Source organism: Vigna unguiculata, chromosome 11, assembly GCF_037176805.1.
Source record: "Vigna unguiculata cultivar grain cowpea cultivar isolate G323 ecotype 2 chromosome 11, ASM3717680v1, whole genome shotgun sequence".
NCBI lineage: Eukaryota > Viridiplantae > Streptophyta > Magnoliopsida > Fabales > Fabaceae > Vigna > Vigna unguiculata.
In genome coordinates this window covers 42499414-42518060 of record NC_140802.1, presented here as the reverse complement: position 1 = coordinate 42518060, position 18647 = coordinate 42499414, and the positions used below count along the sequence as shown (strand labels likewise).

At 31.3% G+C, this 18647-nt stretch overlaps 3 protein-coding genes across 5 annotated transcripts; 1 reads left to right on the top strand and 2 right to left on the bottom strand.

Moving 5' to 3' along the window:
* Window positions 1-5091: 5091 nt before the first annotated feature.
* On the top strand, window positions 5092-7718 carry LOC114168165 (Protein kinase superfamily protein). The gene is made up of 3 exons (XM_028052901.2): window positions 5092-5830; window positions 6611-6733; window positions 6959-7718. The coding sequence occupies exons 1-3, from the start codon at window positions 5207-5209 to the stop codon at window positions 7529-7531; spliced, it is 1320 nt and encodes a 439-aa protein (XP_027908702.1). The 5' UTR covers window positions 5092-5206; the 3' UTR covers window positions 7532-7718.
* Window positions 7719-9259: 1541 nt separating this feature from the next.
* On the bottom strand, window positions 9260-12196 carry LOC114169806 (putative serine/threonine-protein kinase PBL9). Of its 3 annotated transcripts, XM_028055120.2 has the most exons (8): window positions 12093-12174; window positions 11825-11893; window positions 11220-11545; window positions 11054-11089; window positions 10671-10806; window positions 10450-10592; window positions 10236-10359; window positions 9260-9890 (listed from the first exon to the last, which is right to left on the bottom strand). In XM_028055120.2, the coding sequence occupies exons 1-8, from the start codon at window positions 12142-12144 to the stop codon at window positions 9454-9456; spliced, it is 1323 nt and encodes a 440-aa protein (XP_027910921.2). In that variant the 5' UTR covers window positions 12145-12174; the 3' UTR covers window positions 9260-9453. The 3 variants fall into 3 exon arrangements, with proteins under 3 accessions (XP_027910921.2, XP_085524607.1, XP_085524606.1); XM_085668481.1 differs by having other exon boundaries at window positions 10236-10592; window positions 12029-12196; XM_085668480.1 differs by having other exon boundaries at window positions 10236-10592; window positions 12093-12181.
* A 3927-nt stretch (window positions 12197-16123) lies between these two features.
* Window positions 16124-17547, bottom strand: TIM9 (Tim10/DDP family zinc finger protein). Its single transcript, XM_028053403.2, has 2 exons — window positions 17296-17547; window positions 16124-16485 (listed from the first exon to the last, which is right to left on the bottom strand). The coding sequence occupies exons 1-2, from the start codon at window positions 17388-17390 to the stop codon at window positions 16299-16301; spliced, it is 282 nt and encodes a 93-aa protein (XP_027909204.1). The 5' UTR covers window positions 17391-17547; the 3' UTR covers window positions 16124-16298.
* Between the last annotated feature and the right edge of the window lie 1100 nt (window positions 17548-18647).

The following is an 18647-nucleotide window of genomic DNA, read 5'->3' as shown; positions in this document are numbered from 1 at the left end:
AAGCGTCCGACATGTCTTAACGATGGACACCACAACATACATACGTTCAATGACTCAATTTCAAACTAAATTTGGACATTTGAAATTTGAAAGTGTACTAATAGATGTCAAAGGATGTCAGCTATGGTATAGCTTCGACATCAAAGGTTGTCTTATTTTATGTTTTGTTTGTATTTATAGTTTACTCAAACCCTAAAAAGCAAAAAATATTCTAGCACAACTCAGCAAATTTACTAGCACATATTGTATATCAAAACTAAAGATTTTAACATAAAATATAACTATTAACATTAAATGAAGCAAAACTCATATTATCTTATCCTCGCCTAGGTCGTCGTAGCCGTTGGTTAGCTTGAGAAGAAAAGTACAAAAGAGAAAGAATAGTGGAAGAAAAATGGTCTCGCGTTGTGTTATAAAACACATTTGACATCGAATAGAATGGATCAACATTAATTTTTGAAATGACGTCGATGTACAGGAAAATTAACATCCCTTAGGGTGTGTTCTTTTGTGGGTGATGATTTGAGGGAGAGGGAAATGATTGATTTGGGTTGATTAGAATGTGATATTTATGTTGTTCTTTTTTATGGATTTGAGAGTGATAGTAGAATGAATTTGAGAGTAATTTTTGTGAAAGTTTGTGAAGAATTTGACTAATGTGACTAAAAAAAAAATTTAATAGATGAAAATGTAGAATGACCTAATTGTCCTTGGTGTTAAAAGGTATAATAAAATGATATTTAGATGAGTTGTAAATATTTTTTATTTTTTTATGATAAATAAAATTATTAATTGAAATAAATAGAAATTATAATATAGTTGATATAAAAAATTTAATATTTTGATGCATGAAGTTGGAATTTTGGAATAGGATAGGTTGTTTTTTATAATAGAAAGTGGAACATGTTCCAAAATAACCAGAACTGGTTCCATTCTACACTTCCAAAATATTAGATCTGGTTCCAAAAGTCCTTGGAGCAAATTCTGTTTTTGCCTTCATGCACCATTGACGCTGCAACTTCATTTTCTTTCATGTTCTTTGCATCACACACCCCCATTTTTCATGTTCTATCCATGTTGGTTGCACTATATTGCCACCATCATGATGTTTTTTTCATCGATAGTTCAATAAAATCTCATCATTCACCCGCAAATCATGATGTTTTTTAATTTCATGAAATTCAAGTTTGAAGAAGGATAATGTGACGTCGTTTCCCAAATATAATATAATCTCATTGATATATATATATATATATAAATTTTGTTGCGATTCCATTTTTCTTCGGTAATTATATTTTAAATTATTTAATTTATTTGTATCTTCTTCTCTATTTTAAATTATTTTAAATAGAGGGATTACTTTAAGAAGGTGCGATCTTCATGTTCACCGATTTGAATCGTGGTAAAATTTTGATTTGAAATTGTAAATTTATGGGTGTAAGGTACGGAATATGGAATCCGGTTCGAATCCCTGGATCTAGGCATCGTAACCCAATTATGTAATCTAGGGTGTAGTTAACTGGAATATGGTTTTTACACTCTAGTCAAGGTCAAAGACTAATTTAAACATTTTAAAAAATTTGGGGGGTGCAATAAGAAAACAATGGGATGCAGGAAGAAGCTCCCTCTATTTTAATCTGTTCCCAATAGGAGTTAGATTTTGGGCCTTAAAAAATGCCCGGATAATGCAACCCAACATTCCTTGAAAACAATTCACATAACCTAAGATCTATCGAATACTGTGAAAATCAATTATCCATCGTCACAACCTATACTCCAACGCATCAAAATTTCAAATTTCATAAGAAAATCTCATAATAAACAACATGAATTTATTTTATTGAATATCAACGTCTCTTATTCTATCATGTTATTTGTTATTGTGATGTAATGAGATAAGCCACGTGTCTCAACATACATAAAATGTATTTAAAATCTCACTTAACTATGAATAAAATTAATTTATGTTATATAAGTAAATAAATCTTTATCTAATAAATTAACTTTTGTAAAAATAAAACAAAATTTATTATATAAAATATTAAAAAATTAACTTTACGATCGCATCCACTTCTATAAATTGATCTTCTCCACTTATGTGAAACTTTTAACTAAAAAAGTGGATTTTACTTGAAAGAAAACAACATAACATTGCATGCGTAGTTATCAGTTACAATCACTGTGTAGTGATGATGATTAAGCAGAAGTAAAGTTGAAGTTTAAGTCATGTCCATAATTATATTGGGGTCATTGCTAATCACAACCCTTAATTACCTTCGTTCTTGATATAATCACCTTCTGTCCCTGCACCATGAAACCACAGTATCATTAACTCTCACATAACAAATGCTAGATTGTGCAACTGTGCTTCACAAAAAAGAATAATAATTAGTCAGATAATACTTAATTTTACTCTATCATTTTGGTATTTTTTTAAAAATGATATTAATTGAATTTCAATTTTTTAAAAAATATTTTAAATTCTTTCAAAAAATAAAAATTAACATAATTAAATATTTAAAATAATTTACAAAATTAAATATTTATATTTATATTAAAATTTAGTGATGAAAATTACAAATAAAATTAAATATATTAATAACTTTTATTTGAACTGAGATATTTTTTCAAAAATTAAAATTTAACTGATATCTTATTAAAAAAAGTTATAAAATCATTACATCTAAATAAAAATGCGTACCTCCGACAAGTTAAAAAAAATGTTGATCAGAACACCGTATTAGACTTCCATTTGCTCCCTCCCATGACGGCTTATACTTTTTATATTACTTTGACACCATGGGAGTCTTGCTCTTTTCTATTTTCCTTTTGAAGAGTCAATACATTAATTCTATTTCTACTTTTATTTTGGAAAAAAAAAATACTTGTTTGATAACGTGAGTTTTATTTTCTTTACTTTTAAAACAACTTACTTTGCAGGTTATTTTTTTAATAATAAAACATTGAAAATAGTAAAAGCGGTAGCAGTGATTTTTGGTATTTGAAGAAATAATTATTTAATGACGCGATTTGAAGGACTTAACAGATAAGTGAAGACTGCGTCAAGAAAAAGCAAATTTTCTCAGCACACTTTAGTTTCAGCTACTCCATGAAATGGGCCCCACCGCAAGGGTGTCCGGTGAATGCGATGATAAATTCTGATCCAACGGCTGCCGAGGCGCCCACCATTGACAGCAGCCACAGCGATCAACGGTCACCACAAAATTCAGACTATTGTGTTCCATGTTCCCGAAACATGACTACCATGGGAGAAAAAAAAAGATTTTATAGGATATATAAATTTTAAAATAATTATAATAAAATAGCAATACGTTTTTATTTATGAGTAAATAAGTATCTAAAATTACTTCACGTTGTTAAAGCTCATATAAATACTCCATCCATTAAATTAAAAATTCTGAGCACATACAATATTAATTCTCTTAGTTTAATAGGATTTATTCGAATTACCTACTAAAAAATGATGAATTTAAATATTAAAACAACATGTTTACAATGTTATAATTTAAAATCGACTATGTATTAAAGTAATGTTAAAGACTTGGATTCTTACTCCACAAGGAATCAAAGAAAACAAAACAAAAAAAATGACACTTTCTCTTATAATATATACTTTCCCTTTCGCTATAGTTTCATTTTCTTTCTCTTTCTATACCACAAACCTAATAATCTCTTTCCACTTTGGAAATAACTTTTAGTGTTTTCCGTCATTTTTCTCGCATGTATAATATTTCAGTGCACATTTATTATTATCTAATTTACCTCTCTTATAATCAGGTGAGAATAAAATAGATTACAAGTAGCATATAAAAAAGTATTATTAGCGTAATTGGGTCCTATATAATTTATTCCATCACTCATAAATGGTAAAATAATAAAACAGAATTTGTTTACCTAAAACGCATCGTTTTCTTTTAAAAAACATATTACTTCACATTTTCCGCAATGTTATATGTACAAAGTTTTTATTATTTTTCAATATAACTATTTATTACTTTGAATAAACTAATTTGACTTCAAGGAAGAATTTGACTCATCGAAAATATGTTAAGGTCACAAGTTCAGCCAGGTTAAAGAAAAAACATTTTTATTAGTTTTGTTAGTTACATTACTTTGCACAAATAGTCGTTTTGAAGTTTTCTTTTTACCAAAACCAAGACAATCATTTAATTGTTTTTTGTTTTCAAACAATTTTAAAAATCACAAATAAAACAGATAATTAAGAAGTAAGTGAGAGTATTTTATTTATAAAATTTTGTATACTTTCTTTAGAAAAGTATTCCTTTTGAGTTATATTATTTTCATGTGTTAAATATCTTTTTCTCTCTCCAGTTTTAATAAAATTTAAAATTAGTCTTTTTTTTAAATTTTGACCAATTTAATTCTTCATATGTAGAAATGTTTGAATTTAATTTTTTAAGGTAAATTTTGTTAATTCATCTAAGGTTTCACGCCTATCTCATAATAGTATTTAAATTGTTTACCCCGTTTGACATATTTTTTCTTTAATGTTAACTCAAATATTATTGTAAAACGCATTTGAAACATCAAATAAACTTAACAAAATTTGATTAAAATGACTAAATTCACACAATTTTAAAGATAAAGTCTATATTGATCTACGATTCTGAAAAAGAACTAATCTCAATTTTCAGTTAAATTTAGGGAAAAAAATATATTTAATTATATTTTCATTGATAAAGCATGAGATCTTTAAATAATCTTAATACAATTTTAGTTGGACTATAATTACATTTCACTCGGTTATAATATATTTTTGGCATTTATTATTTCAACATAATGAAAAGTTTCAGTTTCCTCTTTTAAAACGCTTTGGTTACACTTGAATTGAATATTTTGTCAGGTTTTTTTAAACTGATCCATTAAACATGACAATGTAATAAATAAATATATTTAATGTGACATTTGTTGTCACGGCTTTTTACATGATGCAATTAGCATAATAAATTAAGTAAAATTTAATGATAGAAATAATAAAAATTGAATCATAGAGAGAGAGAAAAAAAAACATTTTATTTTATCCCTTATTATTAGTACTATTATTATAATTATTCGTTTTCTTCGTCTTTCTCTTCTTCATTCTGAGTCTGAAAACAATGAAACGTTGAAACAGAAGAGTGTGCGAAATTGGAATGTTTTTGGGTTTGTTCATTGGTTTCCGCAAATGAAGTGCTTCTACTTCTCCAACGCAGAGGACGAAGATTGCGTGGCAGCGGCACCGAGTTCGCGCGGTTCCACCTCGCGTGTGTCATGGGCGCGTTCGCTCAGTCTCATGGACACGCGCAGCCGTTCCAACTTCGACTCCGACTCCACGGAATTCTCCGACACGGTGGATTTCCATCACTTCCTGGTGCAGCGCCGCGCCAACGACCTCCGCCTCTTCCCATTCTCAGCGCTGAAGTGCGCCACGCGCGGGTTCAGCCGCGCCCTCCTAGTTGGCGAGGGGGGGTTTGGGTCCGTGTACCGCGGCGTGGTGGAGGAAAAGGAGGTGGCGATCAAGCAGCTGAACCGCAACGGGCAGCAGGGGCACAAGGAGTGGATCAACGAGGTGAATTTGTTGGGAGTGGTGAAGCATCCCAATCTGGTGCGGTTGGTAGGGTACTGTGCTGAGGACGATGAAAGAGGGATTCAGAGGCTTCTGGTTTACGAGTTTATGCCGAATAAGAGCTTGGAGGAGCATCTCTTGGCGCGAGTCCCTTCCACGGTTCTGCCTTGGGGGACCAGGTTGAGAATTGCGCAAGATGCGGCTCGCGGTTTGGCTTATCTTCATGAAGAAATGGATTTTCAGGTACTCTGTGTGTGATGGATTGTGACTTTACCTTGTCGTGTCGTCATTTATGTGATTTTCTTTCAAAACGAACATGTGGGTCTTTCTGGTTAAATTGAAAAGAAATGGGTACTTTTTGTTGGACTGTGTTTATTTATTTTACGAATTCATTAGTGATATATATGTTGTGGATGGATGGATATCTTTTATGGAAAACGATACTTGGTAGAGAATTTTTGTCATGGATTGCTGAAGTGAATGCTTGTTGCTTCATAACAATGGGTTTAGTTTTGGTGTGGAATCAAGTTTAAGAGATGAGGATTATTTGGATTGAAAGTAGAGGAGAATGTAACATGAGGAATTTAGGATTATTTGGTGGGCACATTTGTATATGGGTGTACCAAATCTACAACCGCATTGAGCAGGAAATCGTTGATCTGGATTCATGCAATTAAGGACATTTTAAGTGCTCTGAAATTTTTGTTAGTAAAGCAAATGTTGAGAATTGATTTTCTTTTTTTCTTTTGTTTAGGATTTAGAGTGAAGTAGAATATAAAAGAATTGTGAAGATTGAAGAATTCTGTGACTTAAGACATCCCTCTTTGGCTTTTTTTTAGGATTAATAGTGGTTTACAAGCCCCATCAGATTTTGGCTCGACTTTTTTTTTTTTTTTATTTTATATTTGTGGATGGTTTCTAGTGTGGATAGAGATATCTTTTACAGCATTTCACATCTGCCAAAAACCATAGAGAATTTTTGTTGAAACACACTATTGATGATTGCCACTATTACTGGTGCAGCTAATATTTCGGGATTTTAAGACGTCCAACATCTTGCTGGATGAAAACTTCAATGCAAAGCTTTCTGATTTTGGACTGGCTAGGCAAGGACCTTCAGAGGGGTCCGGCTATGTATCAACAGCAGTAAGAATTTGTCTGTACTCTGGGGAAAATTCATTATATTCTACAACTATACATAACATTGTTTGGAAATTAAAAGATTTGCAAATTAAACCATATTTTACCATTTTTCAATGTGAACAAGTCCAATTTACGAAAAGCCACACTGATGATCTGAAGTCTGAATCTTTGTTTTTGATCCTGATATTTTGCTGCTATGCTAAGTAAATGACTTGTTTATTTGCAAAGGTTGTTGGCACCATAGGTTATGCTGCACCAGAGTATGTTCAGACTGGTAAGCTAACTGCTAAGAGTGATGTGTGGAGCTTTGGTGTAGTTCTTTACGAGCTTATCACTGGGAGGAGAGCTGTAGAGAGAAACCTACCTAAAAATGAACAGAAGCTTTTAGAGTGGGTTAGATCTTATGTTTCTGATCCTAGGAAGTTCCATCATATTGTAGACCCTCGACTTAAGGGACAATACTGCATCAAATCAGCCCATAAACTTGCAATCCTGGCAAACAAATGCCTCACAAAACAGCCGAAGTCTCGCCCCAAAATGAGTGAGGTGGTTGAGTCTCTTGGAATCATTATCATTGAGACTGATACTCGGTATGAAGGCTTCCCCCAAGCTGCTGTAGCCGCCGGAGAAGAAAAAGAAGAGAAGGTATCTGTAGAAGAAACTGAACCTGAACCAGCTAAACAAGGGAACAATTACCTGAAGAAGGTTTTTGAATTCAAAGACATGGTCAGCTTAAGAAACAAGTCTATTGGAAGGTTGGATTGGAAAAGTTGGGCGCCTGGGCTAGTAAGAAGCTGGTGATTAAGTGATCTTACAGTCAGTCACCTGCTAATAGCAAATTCGCAATGTTTGTTGATCACATAGTTTTCAGTCAGTGAAATCGACATTGTCAGGCACACAGTTAACTTGCTGGTATATACCCAATTTTGTATCAATTAATAATGTTATGTACAGGTTAATTTTGAGGAAAGCTATGATTTATTGATGATTTTGCCTTCTCAAACTAACAACGAATTTAGTCATGCAAATTTGGGCAATAACTGGAATTAAATGTTTCATCTGTACTTCTTTGAGCCTTGCTTGCATTTATCATTTTTTCTTTTTGAAATAAATTACTGTAAATATTTTATTAATAAAACAAGGTGCTACCATTTACTGCAACAGCACAGCGCACTGGTTTCACTTCTGTATGTTTGATTTAATGTAAATATATAATTAGGTTTCTTTTGGGCTTTTGTGGATGATGAAATATTTGTTTTATATAAATGCATATATATATATATATATATATATATATTCTCTCTTTTTATTTGACGTTAAATATATAGTGTTCAAATTATATTATTTTCATCATTTATATAAGATTATTTGTAATAAATATTTTTTATCTCTTATTTATTTATATATTTGATGTTGTATATATAACTTCTCTCCTTTTGATTGGGGTATAATAACTAAACAAATGTATTTTTTTTCTTGTTTTAGAACATACAATGAGATCTACATCTAATACTAGAAGTTTTAGAATAAGAGACAACTAGATTTTTTTTTTCAATAATGACAGATACACCGTTTTCTTCAGAAGTGACAGGGTAAAAGAAAATGTGGTTCTATAATTTTAGCTATTAATAAAATTTATTTGGTAAGTGACTTTTTTAGTTCCTTAAAGAAAATAAAGTTCCGTGTTTATTGGTTTTCAAATTTTCAAAATTGGAAGGAAATTCACACGCAAAATGGTTGAATAAAATAAATTTACATTTAATGAAAACTTCCAAATAGAAGTTGAGGGTGTTTTGTAATAAATTTACATTCAATTGATGGAGGAGTTGATTTATTAGGGTCTTTACAGCGAGTATCTTTAGGTCAACATTTGTCATAGTTTATAATTAGAAAAAAATTTGAGACTCAGAAGAACCTGAGAGAACGCAAAAAACATGTTCACATCAGTTTGCAGAAACCTATGTACTTACTAAACTTCAGTTCAGTTCATATCGATTTATTTGGTGTTTTATACTTATTTTAAAATTATATTTGAATTGTTTATTATTTGACATATTTTTATTTTAATGTTAAATCAAGTATTATTATAAAACACATTTTAAATGTTAAATAAATTTAATAAAATTTGATTAAAAAATTAATTACACGTATTTAAAAAGATGAAAAACTAAATTGGTCTAAAATTTTAAAATGAACTAATTCCAAAATTTATTGAAAATTAGTACAGTGAAGACATATTTAACCCATTTTTTCTTTATGGTTGTTCCAAGAAAAGTATATAATTGGATACAGACACACACAGTTGAATAAATGTTCCAGAGCGTGTCCAAATCTCGTTTAATTGATCGTGAATCTTGCGTGAAGTCGCTCTTCAATTTGTCACACGACAAACGGTCCTAGTGACTGCGATTTGAATGCAAACAATTTCCACTATTCCCACTTGTGTTGTGATAGTTTCAATAAAGCACAACTTGAAATCGAAAAGAACCCCACATTGCAATTCAGTGTAAGAACACAGAGAAGGAACAATAAGGAAAAAACAACAAAATTGATCTAACCAGAGTTACACAAGAAAGTATATGCAGGTGCAGATATTTTGACTAAGGTTATGTTACAGACAGAGCCTAGAATATGTACAAGCAATAATACTAAGATATGTAAAGCCTATAACATAAACATGTGTGCTATGAACGTGTTCAAGTTGATGTGGTAACATACAATTTTCAAGGACGTTTATTTGCAGTGTCATGTGAGAGAGGGGAAACTGAAGCTTTAACGCTTCTACCATTGGTTAAATCATCAGCACTTTTCCTACGACCACGTGAGGTATTCACAGAACGATTATGATGCACATGAGGAACCTGCAGCTGCTCCAAATCTGTGACAACTTCGTGCATGTTTGGTCTCAACTTGGATTCTGTTGCAAGGCATTGCAGACAGAGAGTAGCAACCTTAAAAGCCTCATCTATGTCATATTGTCCTTCAAGACGGTTATCCAACACACGCAGAAGCTTTCTCTTGTTTGCCATGTATGGCTTTGCCCATTCCACCAAATTCTGCTGCCCTGATGGTCTGTTCTTGTCCACAGCCCTCCTACCAGATAACAGTTCTACCATAACTACTCCAAAACTGAACACATCACTCTTAGCACTCACATGACCTTCACATAATGTTGGAAAAGTCTAAGTGTGAGTCAAAAGTCTCACATTCGATAAAATAGACAAAGTTAAACACTATATAAAAATAAAGACCCATAACACCATTGTCTTAAGGTTTTGGTGTAAAACTGGTGTCAAATGTTGTGTAAGACTAATGTCATATAACCATATGCAACCACAATCTCTTAATGACTATAACCATAACCCATATATAACCAAAACATATGAAAAAATATATAACCCAACATGTATCGAAGTTTTAAATGAAGACGAAATTCAATTTTGCATCAAAGTTTAAAGACTAAAAACGAATTTAACTCATTTTTGTTTAACCGCACACACAATACCTGTGGCTAGATATTCTGGAGCTGCATATCCATAGGTTCCCATTACTCTAGTGGAGACACTACTTTTGTCAAGTGTAGGTGCTTCTTTTGAGAGCCCTAAATCAGCGAGCTTTGCATTGTAATGCTGAAACAAATGAGCAAGGGAATCTTCAGATATGATATCTAAATAATTTTGAAACCTAATAATAGCCATGGGTCTGTGAAGGGCACATACCGAATCCAACAACACATTTGAGGTCTTGAAATCTTTATATATGACTTTTGTTTCAGCACTGTGGAGAAATGCAAGCCCTTTGGCAGCACCAAGAGCAACTTTCAAACGCAGGCCCCAAGAAAGAGGTTGAAAATATGAACCTCCTGTTGCAACAATGTGGCTGATTTTAGGCACACTTCACAATGTCAACGATTTGAAAAGATGGGAGATGAAGAACTCACTCATGAACAAGTGATTCTCCAAGCTACCACGAGGCATAAATTCATAGACCAGAAGACGGTCTCTATCTTCAAAGCAATATCCAATTAATTTCACAAGATGAGGATGAGAAAGCTGTCCTAGACAGTTGACTTCATCCTAACACAATAAATTTAAACACTGTAAGCCAAACCCGTGTAAGGGTAGCACTTAATCCTCATTTTCCAAGTTTTCATAAATCAGAATCATAAACTCGTCATGCATGAAAAAAGTTGTAATTGAATGTCATTACAAACAACTTTTACACTGCATGATTGCATATATTATATACCAATCACTACAGTATGTAGAGTCATGTTGAAAACTTGAGTTTAGTTTAGAAGAGAAACATGGATAAGATAAGAACCTTGAGACTTGCTTCCTGAGTTATACTGCGCCTTGCCTACAAAGAAAAAACATTCTGAAACATGAATTCATAGTTAAGCATTTAACAGAGGCAGTGCTTGCTTCTTGTTTAGCAGAAGTGAACCAAATCAAAGTGTTTGAAGTTTAAAGAAATAGATTAAACTCACCAACCACTCTTCGTGACCTTGGAAGCTATCCTGGCTAAGTCTTTTGACAGCAACAACAATCCCCGTGCCAGGATTGGTTGCAGAGAGTGAGTTATCATCAATCCAACCCTTAAAAACTGAACCAAAACCACCCTCTCCTAAGACACTGTCCTTACGGAAATTTCTTGTGGCAGCTGTAAGTTCTGTCAAACTAAAGCTCTTCAGATTGGATGAATTCAACATCTCACCCTCACTCTCAAGACTCTGAGGCACCGAAACCTCTGAGACCTTACTAATTCTGCTACTGAGATCTTTGGCATCGGCACTCACATGCTTTGAGTTTAACCCTGAGATGATATACAAACTTCAACTTTCATAAACTACATGGCATATATCAAACATATATCACATTCAGCCGAAAAAACTGGACTTTAGTTAGACAAACCAAACTCATTGAACAAGAGCTATAGCAAGGAAGTTAAAAACATTCCCATGTAGTCTTCTAAGGTGAAGAACACCAAAACCAATCAACACAGAAGCACATGGATCTAAACTCGTTTCATAAGCATGTAGCTAGTAGGGTGCTAAAACAAAGGTGAAGAAAAAAAATCTGAATATATATATACCAGTTTTAGTTTTGGTGCTCAAACAAACTCCCATGATAGAAGGAACACTAATTCCTTGAGCCTTGTTGCCTGTAGATCACAACAAAGTGAGTTCATACACATCAGGTTCAGAAGAAACCATGATCATGAATTGTAAAGAAAGAGAAAAAGAAATATGTGGCATAAAAAAATGGAAAGAAGAATAAATCATAAGTTCAAGAAAACCTGTTTAGGAAGCAAAGCTGAATCAGGGGTTATAGGAAGAAGGAGAATAGAAGGAAGTACATACAGCTAGCCTCTACAGGGGATGCAGGAAGGGAGAAACACAAGTTTGCTGACATGTAGACCTTATTATTAGTGTTAACTTGTGTGTGGTCCCTAGAGAGAGAACAGAAAGACCATTCATAAGTTAAAGAGCAAGTTGACCAAAGTTTCAGATAAAAACTTGGAAGGATTAGAAAAGACAAAGAGATAAAGAAGTTGAAGTGACTAAAGAAGGTGGGTATGGCCATTCAAGTAGCATTGCATGGCCTGATGTAATGGAAGGAACTCTTTTGGTTCAGATTTTTTGAACTTACAGATAAACTTAACTTCAAAAATTAAGTGAAAGATGTTCAGATATTTTCCTACAGTTTAGTCATTGTTTATTCTTTTGTATTATCAGTCAATCACAGATGATTTTTTTTTTCAGAATATAGAAAATTATCAGTTTAACTTAATTTTATGAAGACCTTGACAGTACTTTCTTGTGGACAAAGTGTCACACCAGTGCATGAATCTGCCAGCAATGAAAAATCTGATTTATCAGCAAACAAAAAAATCTGTGCTAATTTATCAGCTTCTAGTTTAAACCATACTCACTTTATTAAATAAAGCAATGAAAAAAATACTACATAAACAACATGATGATTTCACAAAAATATGCTGCATAAAGAGTAGAATCTTGGTTAGTTGTTTCACTTTATGCAGAAACTACAGAAAAAGTTACTGTGAATGAGTTGGATTATTATTTTGTTAGGTTGGCATTTATTTATGATCTATGATAAGGTGATAGAAGGTTTCCTGGTTTGGCTTTTGTTGTGTTTGTGGGTGTGAATGATTTGAAGAGGGTAGGGTCTTACATCAAGTTGGAAGAAAGCTTGGTTGTTTTGTAGCATTGCATGTTGAGAAAAAATGGACCCCTTCAGCTTTTGCCACTTGCTGATTAATGTTAACCACACTTCACGCAAGTGATGCTCAACACGCTCGCTTCTCATTATCCATGTCCCATATCGGAATATCCTAATTTTATAATACCCTCGTGCCATTTCTAGATTTTCTGTGTTCCATAATTTAGATTAATTTAATAGTTAATTACACACACTTAAAATATTATTATAATTATGATTGTACTAATTCTTATAAATCCTAAGTAAATATTTAAATATTTATTCACAATCATGTTTTTTTTTTTATTGTTTATGAATATTATAGATTACTTGTTTAATATTCAATTATTTTTTATGTTCTTTATTAGAAGTTTTTATTAATCTGAGAGTTAGACATCTTTTTATATAGATTTCTTTTCGATTTTTAATAACTACAAAATTCATTAGTGGAAAATTCATAAAATTCATGTATATGATGGAATCTCCTCTTTTCGCGTCTTTCAAAGACGTTCCTCATTTTTTCTATTAAAAAAATCGGTAATTCTGATTCAATTATTAGTTTGAATTATATTTTATTTTAGTTCGGTTCAATCTCAAATTTAATATTTGCATTTAAAACATCATAAAAATAATTTCATAATGTTAGAAATAGAGAGAACTGATAAGTATATTAAAATAACATTTTTTTAAATAAGTAAATAACATGTTTTTTTTATTTAAATGGAATAACCAGAACTTCGAATTGAAAAAAAAAATAGAGAAAAAATTTATGCTTAACTTTTAGTTTTCGTGTGTGTAAGTTAGTTGAAATGTCATTTTAGATAATTGATTTTGTTTGATATATAAAAAATTAGTTTTCACGTAAGAAAACGAGTTAGCATCAACATAGAAAAGAAAAAAAAACAGAGATTTTGGTGTGATGCTCTCAAACTAAGATTCGTTTATATTTATAATCTATGGAGGGACTCGAATTAGTACAAAATTGACAACAACAATTTAAAATAAAACGTGGATAATATTTTTTGGACGGCTTGGATGACTCATTAATTTTTTTTTTCTGATCTGATTTAGAATTCTCATAGGTTATATTTTATAAATTTATGATAAATTATAATATAGGACAACATAAACAATATATGTTAATATATAAATATATATCTATATTTATATAGAGAGAGACTATTAGTCATTTCATATGATATTATATTAATTAAAGAATTTAAAGCTTAATCAATAGTCTTAAAAATCTAACTAATTTTTTCCTCATTAATGGTTGTCTAGTCCAATAAAGTCAACCATAATAAAGGTTTAATATTTGTCTGCTATTCTACAGAACTCATAAAGAGTAAGAAAAATATTATGAAGTTATTTGTAAAGTCATTTCTTCTGAATAATGTCACAGTATAATTTAGCTATTTTAATCTTTTAATTAACAAAAAATATTTTCTATCTTCTTTCCGACAAGAAAATGAAGGATATTTTGTTATCTTTTCCATTCTTTCCCTTTTCACCTTTTGTGTTATCTTTACTTTAGTGATGTCTTCTCCACTTTGCTTCTCTTCAAAGCCCTGGGCCATAGTTACAAGAACAAACAACAAAACTAAAAGTAAATGTTTAATATTTAAACAAATAACAGAACATACGATTATCCATTTTTACATATTTAGTGTGATTGGAATATATAACTTTTTATTATTTCAATAATCAATTACAGCCAGAATAAGTTTCTATTTAACATAATTAATTTTATTTGATAAAAAAAACCAGCTTTTATGCATTGAATTAAGAAAAAAAAAGAGATATGTACTGATTTTAAAATAATAAGACAGATAGAAATAGAATAAATGGGACAATTTTGATAGGGCAATCTTTAAACATAAATAGGTCACTTTAAAATAATCACAGTGTTGGTGTAACAAAACAACTGAAAATTTGTAGGACTAAGAGTAATTAAACCTAATTAAAATTAATTTTTGAGTAACATAATTTTTGTATAGTAAAAGTGATTTTTTTTTTTTGTATAATGTTGGATAGTTTAAATCAAAATTGATTTGGAATGTAGAATTACTAAAATAAATTTTTGAATGATGAGGTGTGTAGTTGAAGTTAGGTGAGAAGACAAAGAAGGTGGTTTCTTAAGTCATGATTGAGTATGGACCTTAAGGATACTTTTGAGAGGTATATTATTTGTTATACATACTTTCCATGATACAACAAAAACTCCTATGCTAAGAACCACAACATCATGCACAGAGTACAAAACTCACGCAATACATAACTCACGCAATACATAACCGTTACTCTATGAAAATATATAATATAGAAACTTGTTCTTATTCTTTGAAGACTTAAGAGTCTTAGAATATAATTTTTTTTAAACAAAGTTTATGCAGTTTTAAACTTGGAGTCTTTTCGGAACACTTAAGTTAGGTGTCTTCCTTTCCAATTATAATTAGCTACCCTGCTATATAAAACGACAAACTAAAAAAATTTAACAATTTTATTTAATCATTTTCATTTTTTTAATTAATAGCGCATTTTAATTAAAAAAATTATTACAAGTACGATGGTTGCATTCTCCTATCATTACGCAACAGATCTTTGTCGCCTATTATGCAGCAAGAAAATAATCTATGAAGTGATTGAATTGTGTCTAAGGCTAGATATACAAATGAACTATTCTTATTACGTTATTTAACTAATTTTAAAAACAAAAAGCTAGACATTTTCTTCTATGTAACAAAAAAATTACAAAAATAATCCATCATAAGCATGAAGCAAGAACAATTCTCTAGATGGAACATTATTCCTACGATTAAAGAACGTGTAATCCATTACAAAAGTGAGATAACCCAAATTCATTTTGGGTCGCAAGAAAACACTATTTCCCTAGGCCCAAATAAATATAAAAATAAGACTGGAGAGTCCAAACAACATAGCACGACTCAATGATTTGAGTAAATATCATAATGTTTATAACAATAAAACCAAAATCTCATCTTAAAAAACATTTCAATGGAGTTAGTGGCATAGACTTTCTCTGGATAGTATTGAACCAGTAATATGTGATATGGACCTTATTGAATGGAAGGAGGTAACTCCTTAACAGCAATGATCTTCACAATGGATAAAGAGTAGTTACACTAAAAACTCATTCAAACAAGTGTCAGGATTCCAAAGCACTGTGATTGTATCACCACAAATTTATTTAACAAGGATTGTTGCGTACTAATTGCAAATTAGTGTTCTCTACAGTAATCTCATTTCTCAAGACCCAAAAATGTAAGTAAGCAAAGTGCATTCAGAATAACCATAAACAGTTTTTCATTTAAAGAAGTTGACAGATATCAATCTTGTGTTGCAGCTCCTTGGTTGAGCTCGGCAAATCTCATGCCAACCCTCATAGAATGCTTCAGAAATTTCTCTGCACATCTTCGGACACAAGTTTCCTCTTGCTTTTGCAGAGATTTATGCTTAAAAGTGTCAACACAATCAGTAAAGCATCTCTCAACAAGTGAATTATACATTCTCAGACTGCAATGAAACCCAAACCATGATCAGGAACGCCATCACATACCACAAGCACAAGATCAACTAAACAAACAATTGCTATACCATGATTGACAATGGTTTTCCAAAATTTTCCCTCTCACAGATAAAATAAACTGTCAAAATGTCCCAAACTAAAACATTCAGGCATAATTTTAAACCGTAATAAATTATTAAATTCATACTCAATAGAAATAATATATCCCCTAAAGGGCTCCTGAAGTAATGAACAGTAAACCTCTTCAATTATTAGAAACCATTCTCAGTAGTCCATCCAGTATTGAAAGAACCTCCATGATTAAACCATGGTAGTCAAATATATCAAACGCCATATTAGTTTTATTACTTTAGGGATATTTAGGAAGGAAATTGATATTTAGTATACCAAATTGATTGTTCGATCTTTCAAAATACATCCAATCACCAAAATTTCAGCAGTATATTCCCACAATTACAAAATGGAAACTAATAAAGAGGGTTGGTTTGATCGAATGGAACTTATTTCAAACCATCTAGGTCAGTTCCAAGAAATGTAGTTCCCAAAACGTCCAGAAGCAACATTCACGTGCTGCGCTGGTTTTAAGGAGAACTTCGCTCTGGGCTTCATGGAAAGGGATCACACAGATATTCTATAAAAAAATAGTGCTGCCCTAACAAATTAGCATGAAGCCCCCAAATCTAAAAGGAAGTCATCAACACACACAAGCTCATACAATATACCTAGATTCCAAGTTCGAAAATGGAAAACGAATGAATGTAACAAAGTGAAGGTGATAAGAAGCAAAACGAAATTACCTGTCACGGATTTGCAGCTGTTCCATCATGGCAGACATTCTTTGCCTATCTGCCTCAGGGAGCGATTCCAGATCCGCTAACATGCTTTTGTCCATAATTGATCCACTGATCAGTCACCGTCGAGGGTTTTGCGAGAAATTACGGAAGAAGAAACCGCAATGGAGACAAAACCCTAACACTGTGGGGAAAGAAGAAGAAGAGGATGAAGGTATATATAGGTCGCACCACCAGTTTCCACTTAACCTAAAATTATTCAGGGCTTCAGCTTTTGACCAAAACGCATCGTTCCGCCTCTGTGTTTTCGTTTTTGCCCCTTTTTGTTTTTTTTTTTTTTTGTTTTTGTTTTTTATGTTTTTCTTTCTAAGAGACTAAGGGTACCAGGTTACATTTTTTTTTACTAAAAAAACACGAATCAATTGTTTTTTAAAAGATTTCAATACCGCATGATAATAATATTTAAGCATACATCCAATAAATGTACTTTAATTCCTTTATTTATTTATAATATATATATATATAATAGACTAATTACATATTTTTTTTAGTCTAAACTAATGGACAAATTAGACGCATACTCTTGAATAAAATATTTTTTGGTAACATTTTTGTTTGAAGAAAGGGTTTGTAAGACTTTTATTCATGAGAATATTTCTACGATATTTTAAATTCTGACATATTTTTTAATATCAACAGTTTAAAATTAAATTTGATATTTTAAAAAAGTCTATCAATAACTAAAATAAAAAATATCACGGTATAATTTTTTTACATAAATATAAGACATAATTTCACGTTAAAAAATATTTGTTAAAAATATTAATCATGATACAATAATTACATATTGATAAAAAAAAAGTTATTATGAATTTTAACTATATAAAATAAAGATTTATTCTGCGAATTTACCAGTTAGTTTTAGAGCTTGTAATTCTTAAGTTTATAAATCTGATTCGGGAAAGTACATTCTACAGTAATAGGAAAAATATGAAAAAAGTCAAACATTCTTTATCGCCTTGAAAAAAAGAAGAGAGGTAGAATACTGGAGAAGAAAAGGGAGGGAGATTGCGGAAGAAGAAGAGAAAAAGTGCAGAAAAAAACTCATTTCAAAAACTATTTTCTGAATTTTGGAAAACACTTCTCGAAACATATTTCATGTACAAATACTTTGGAAAACTTATTCTCGAAGATATTTTTGTAAGTTCTAGAAAGCTTTTCTCGACATTCTTATTTGAAAAAAAAAATTAAAAAAAAATTTATGCGCTTTGTATATTCTGTTTCGAAAATCATGTTCCGAAAATCTTGTTTCAGAAATACTGCTTTGAAATTCTAAGAAGTTAATTCTGGCAAATTTT

Coding starts and splice junctions, on each gene's coding strand:
- LOC114168165 (XM_028052901.2), top strand. CDS start 5,207: ATGAAGTGCTTCTACTTCTCCAACGCAGAGGACGAAGATTGCGTGGCA. Junction 5,831..6,610: donor ATGAAGAAATGGATTTTCAG/GTACTCTGTGTG, acceptor TTACTGGTGCAG/CTAATATTTCGGGATTTTAA. Junction 6,734..6,958: donor CCGGCTATGTATCAACAGCA/GTAAGAATTTGT, acceptor TTATTTGCAAAG/GTTGTTGGCACCATAGGTTA.
- LOC114169806 (XM_085668480.1), bottom strand. CDS start 12,144: ATGTCAGCAAACTTGTGTTTCTCCCTTCCTGCATCCCCTGTAGAGGCT. Junction 11,546..11,824: donor GAGCACCAAAACTAAAACTG/GTATATATATAT, acceptor ATATCATCTCAG/GGTTAAACTCAAAGCATGTG. Junction 10,807..11,053: donor CTCAGGAAGCAAGTCTCAAG/GTTCTTATCTTA, acceptor TTATTGTGTTAG/GATGAAGTCAACTGTCTAGG.
- TIM9 (XM_028053403.2), bottom strand. CDS start 17,390: ATGGACAAAAGCATGTTAGCGGATCTGGAATCGCTCCCTGAGGCAGAT. Junction 16,486..17,295: donor CAGCTGCAAATCCGTGACAG/GTAATTTCGTTT, acceptor GTTTCATTGCAG/TCTGAGAATGTATAATTCAC.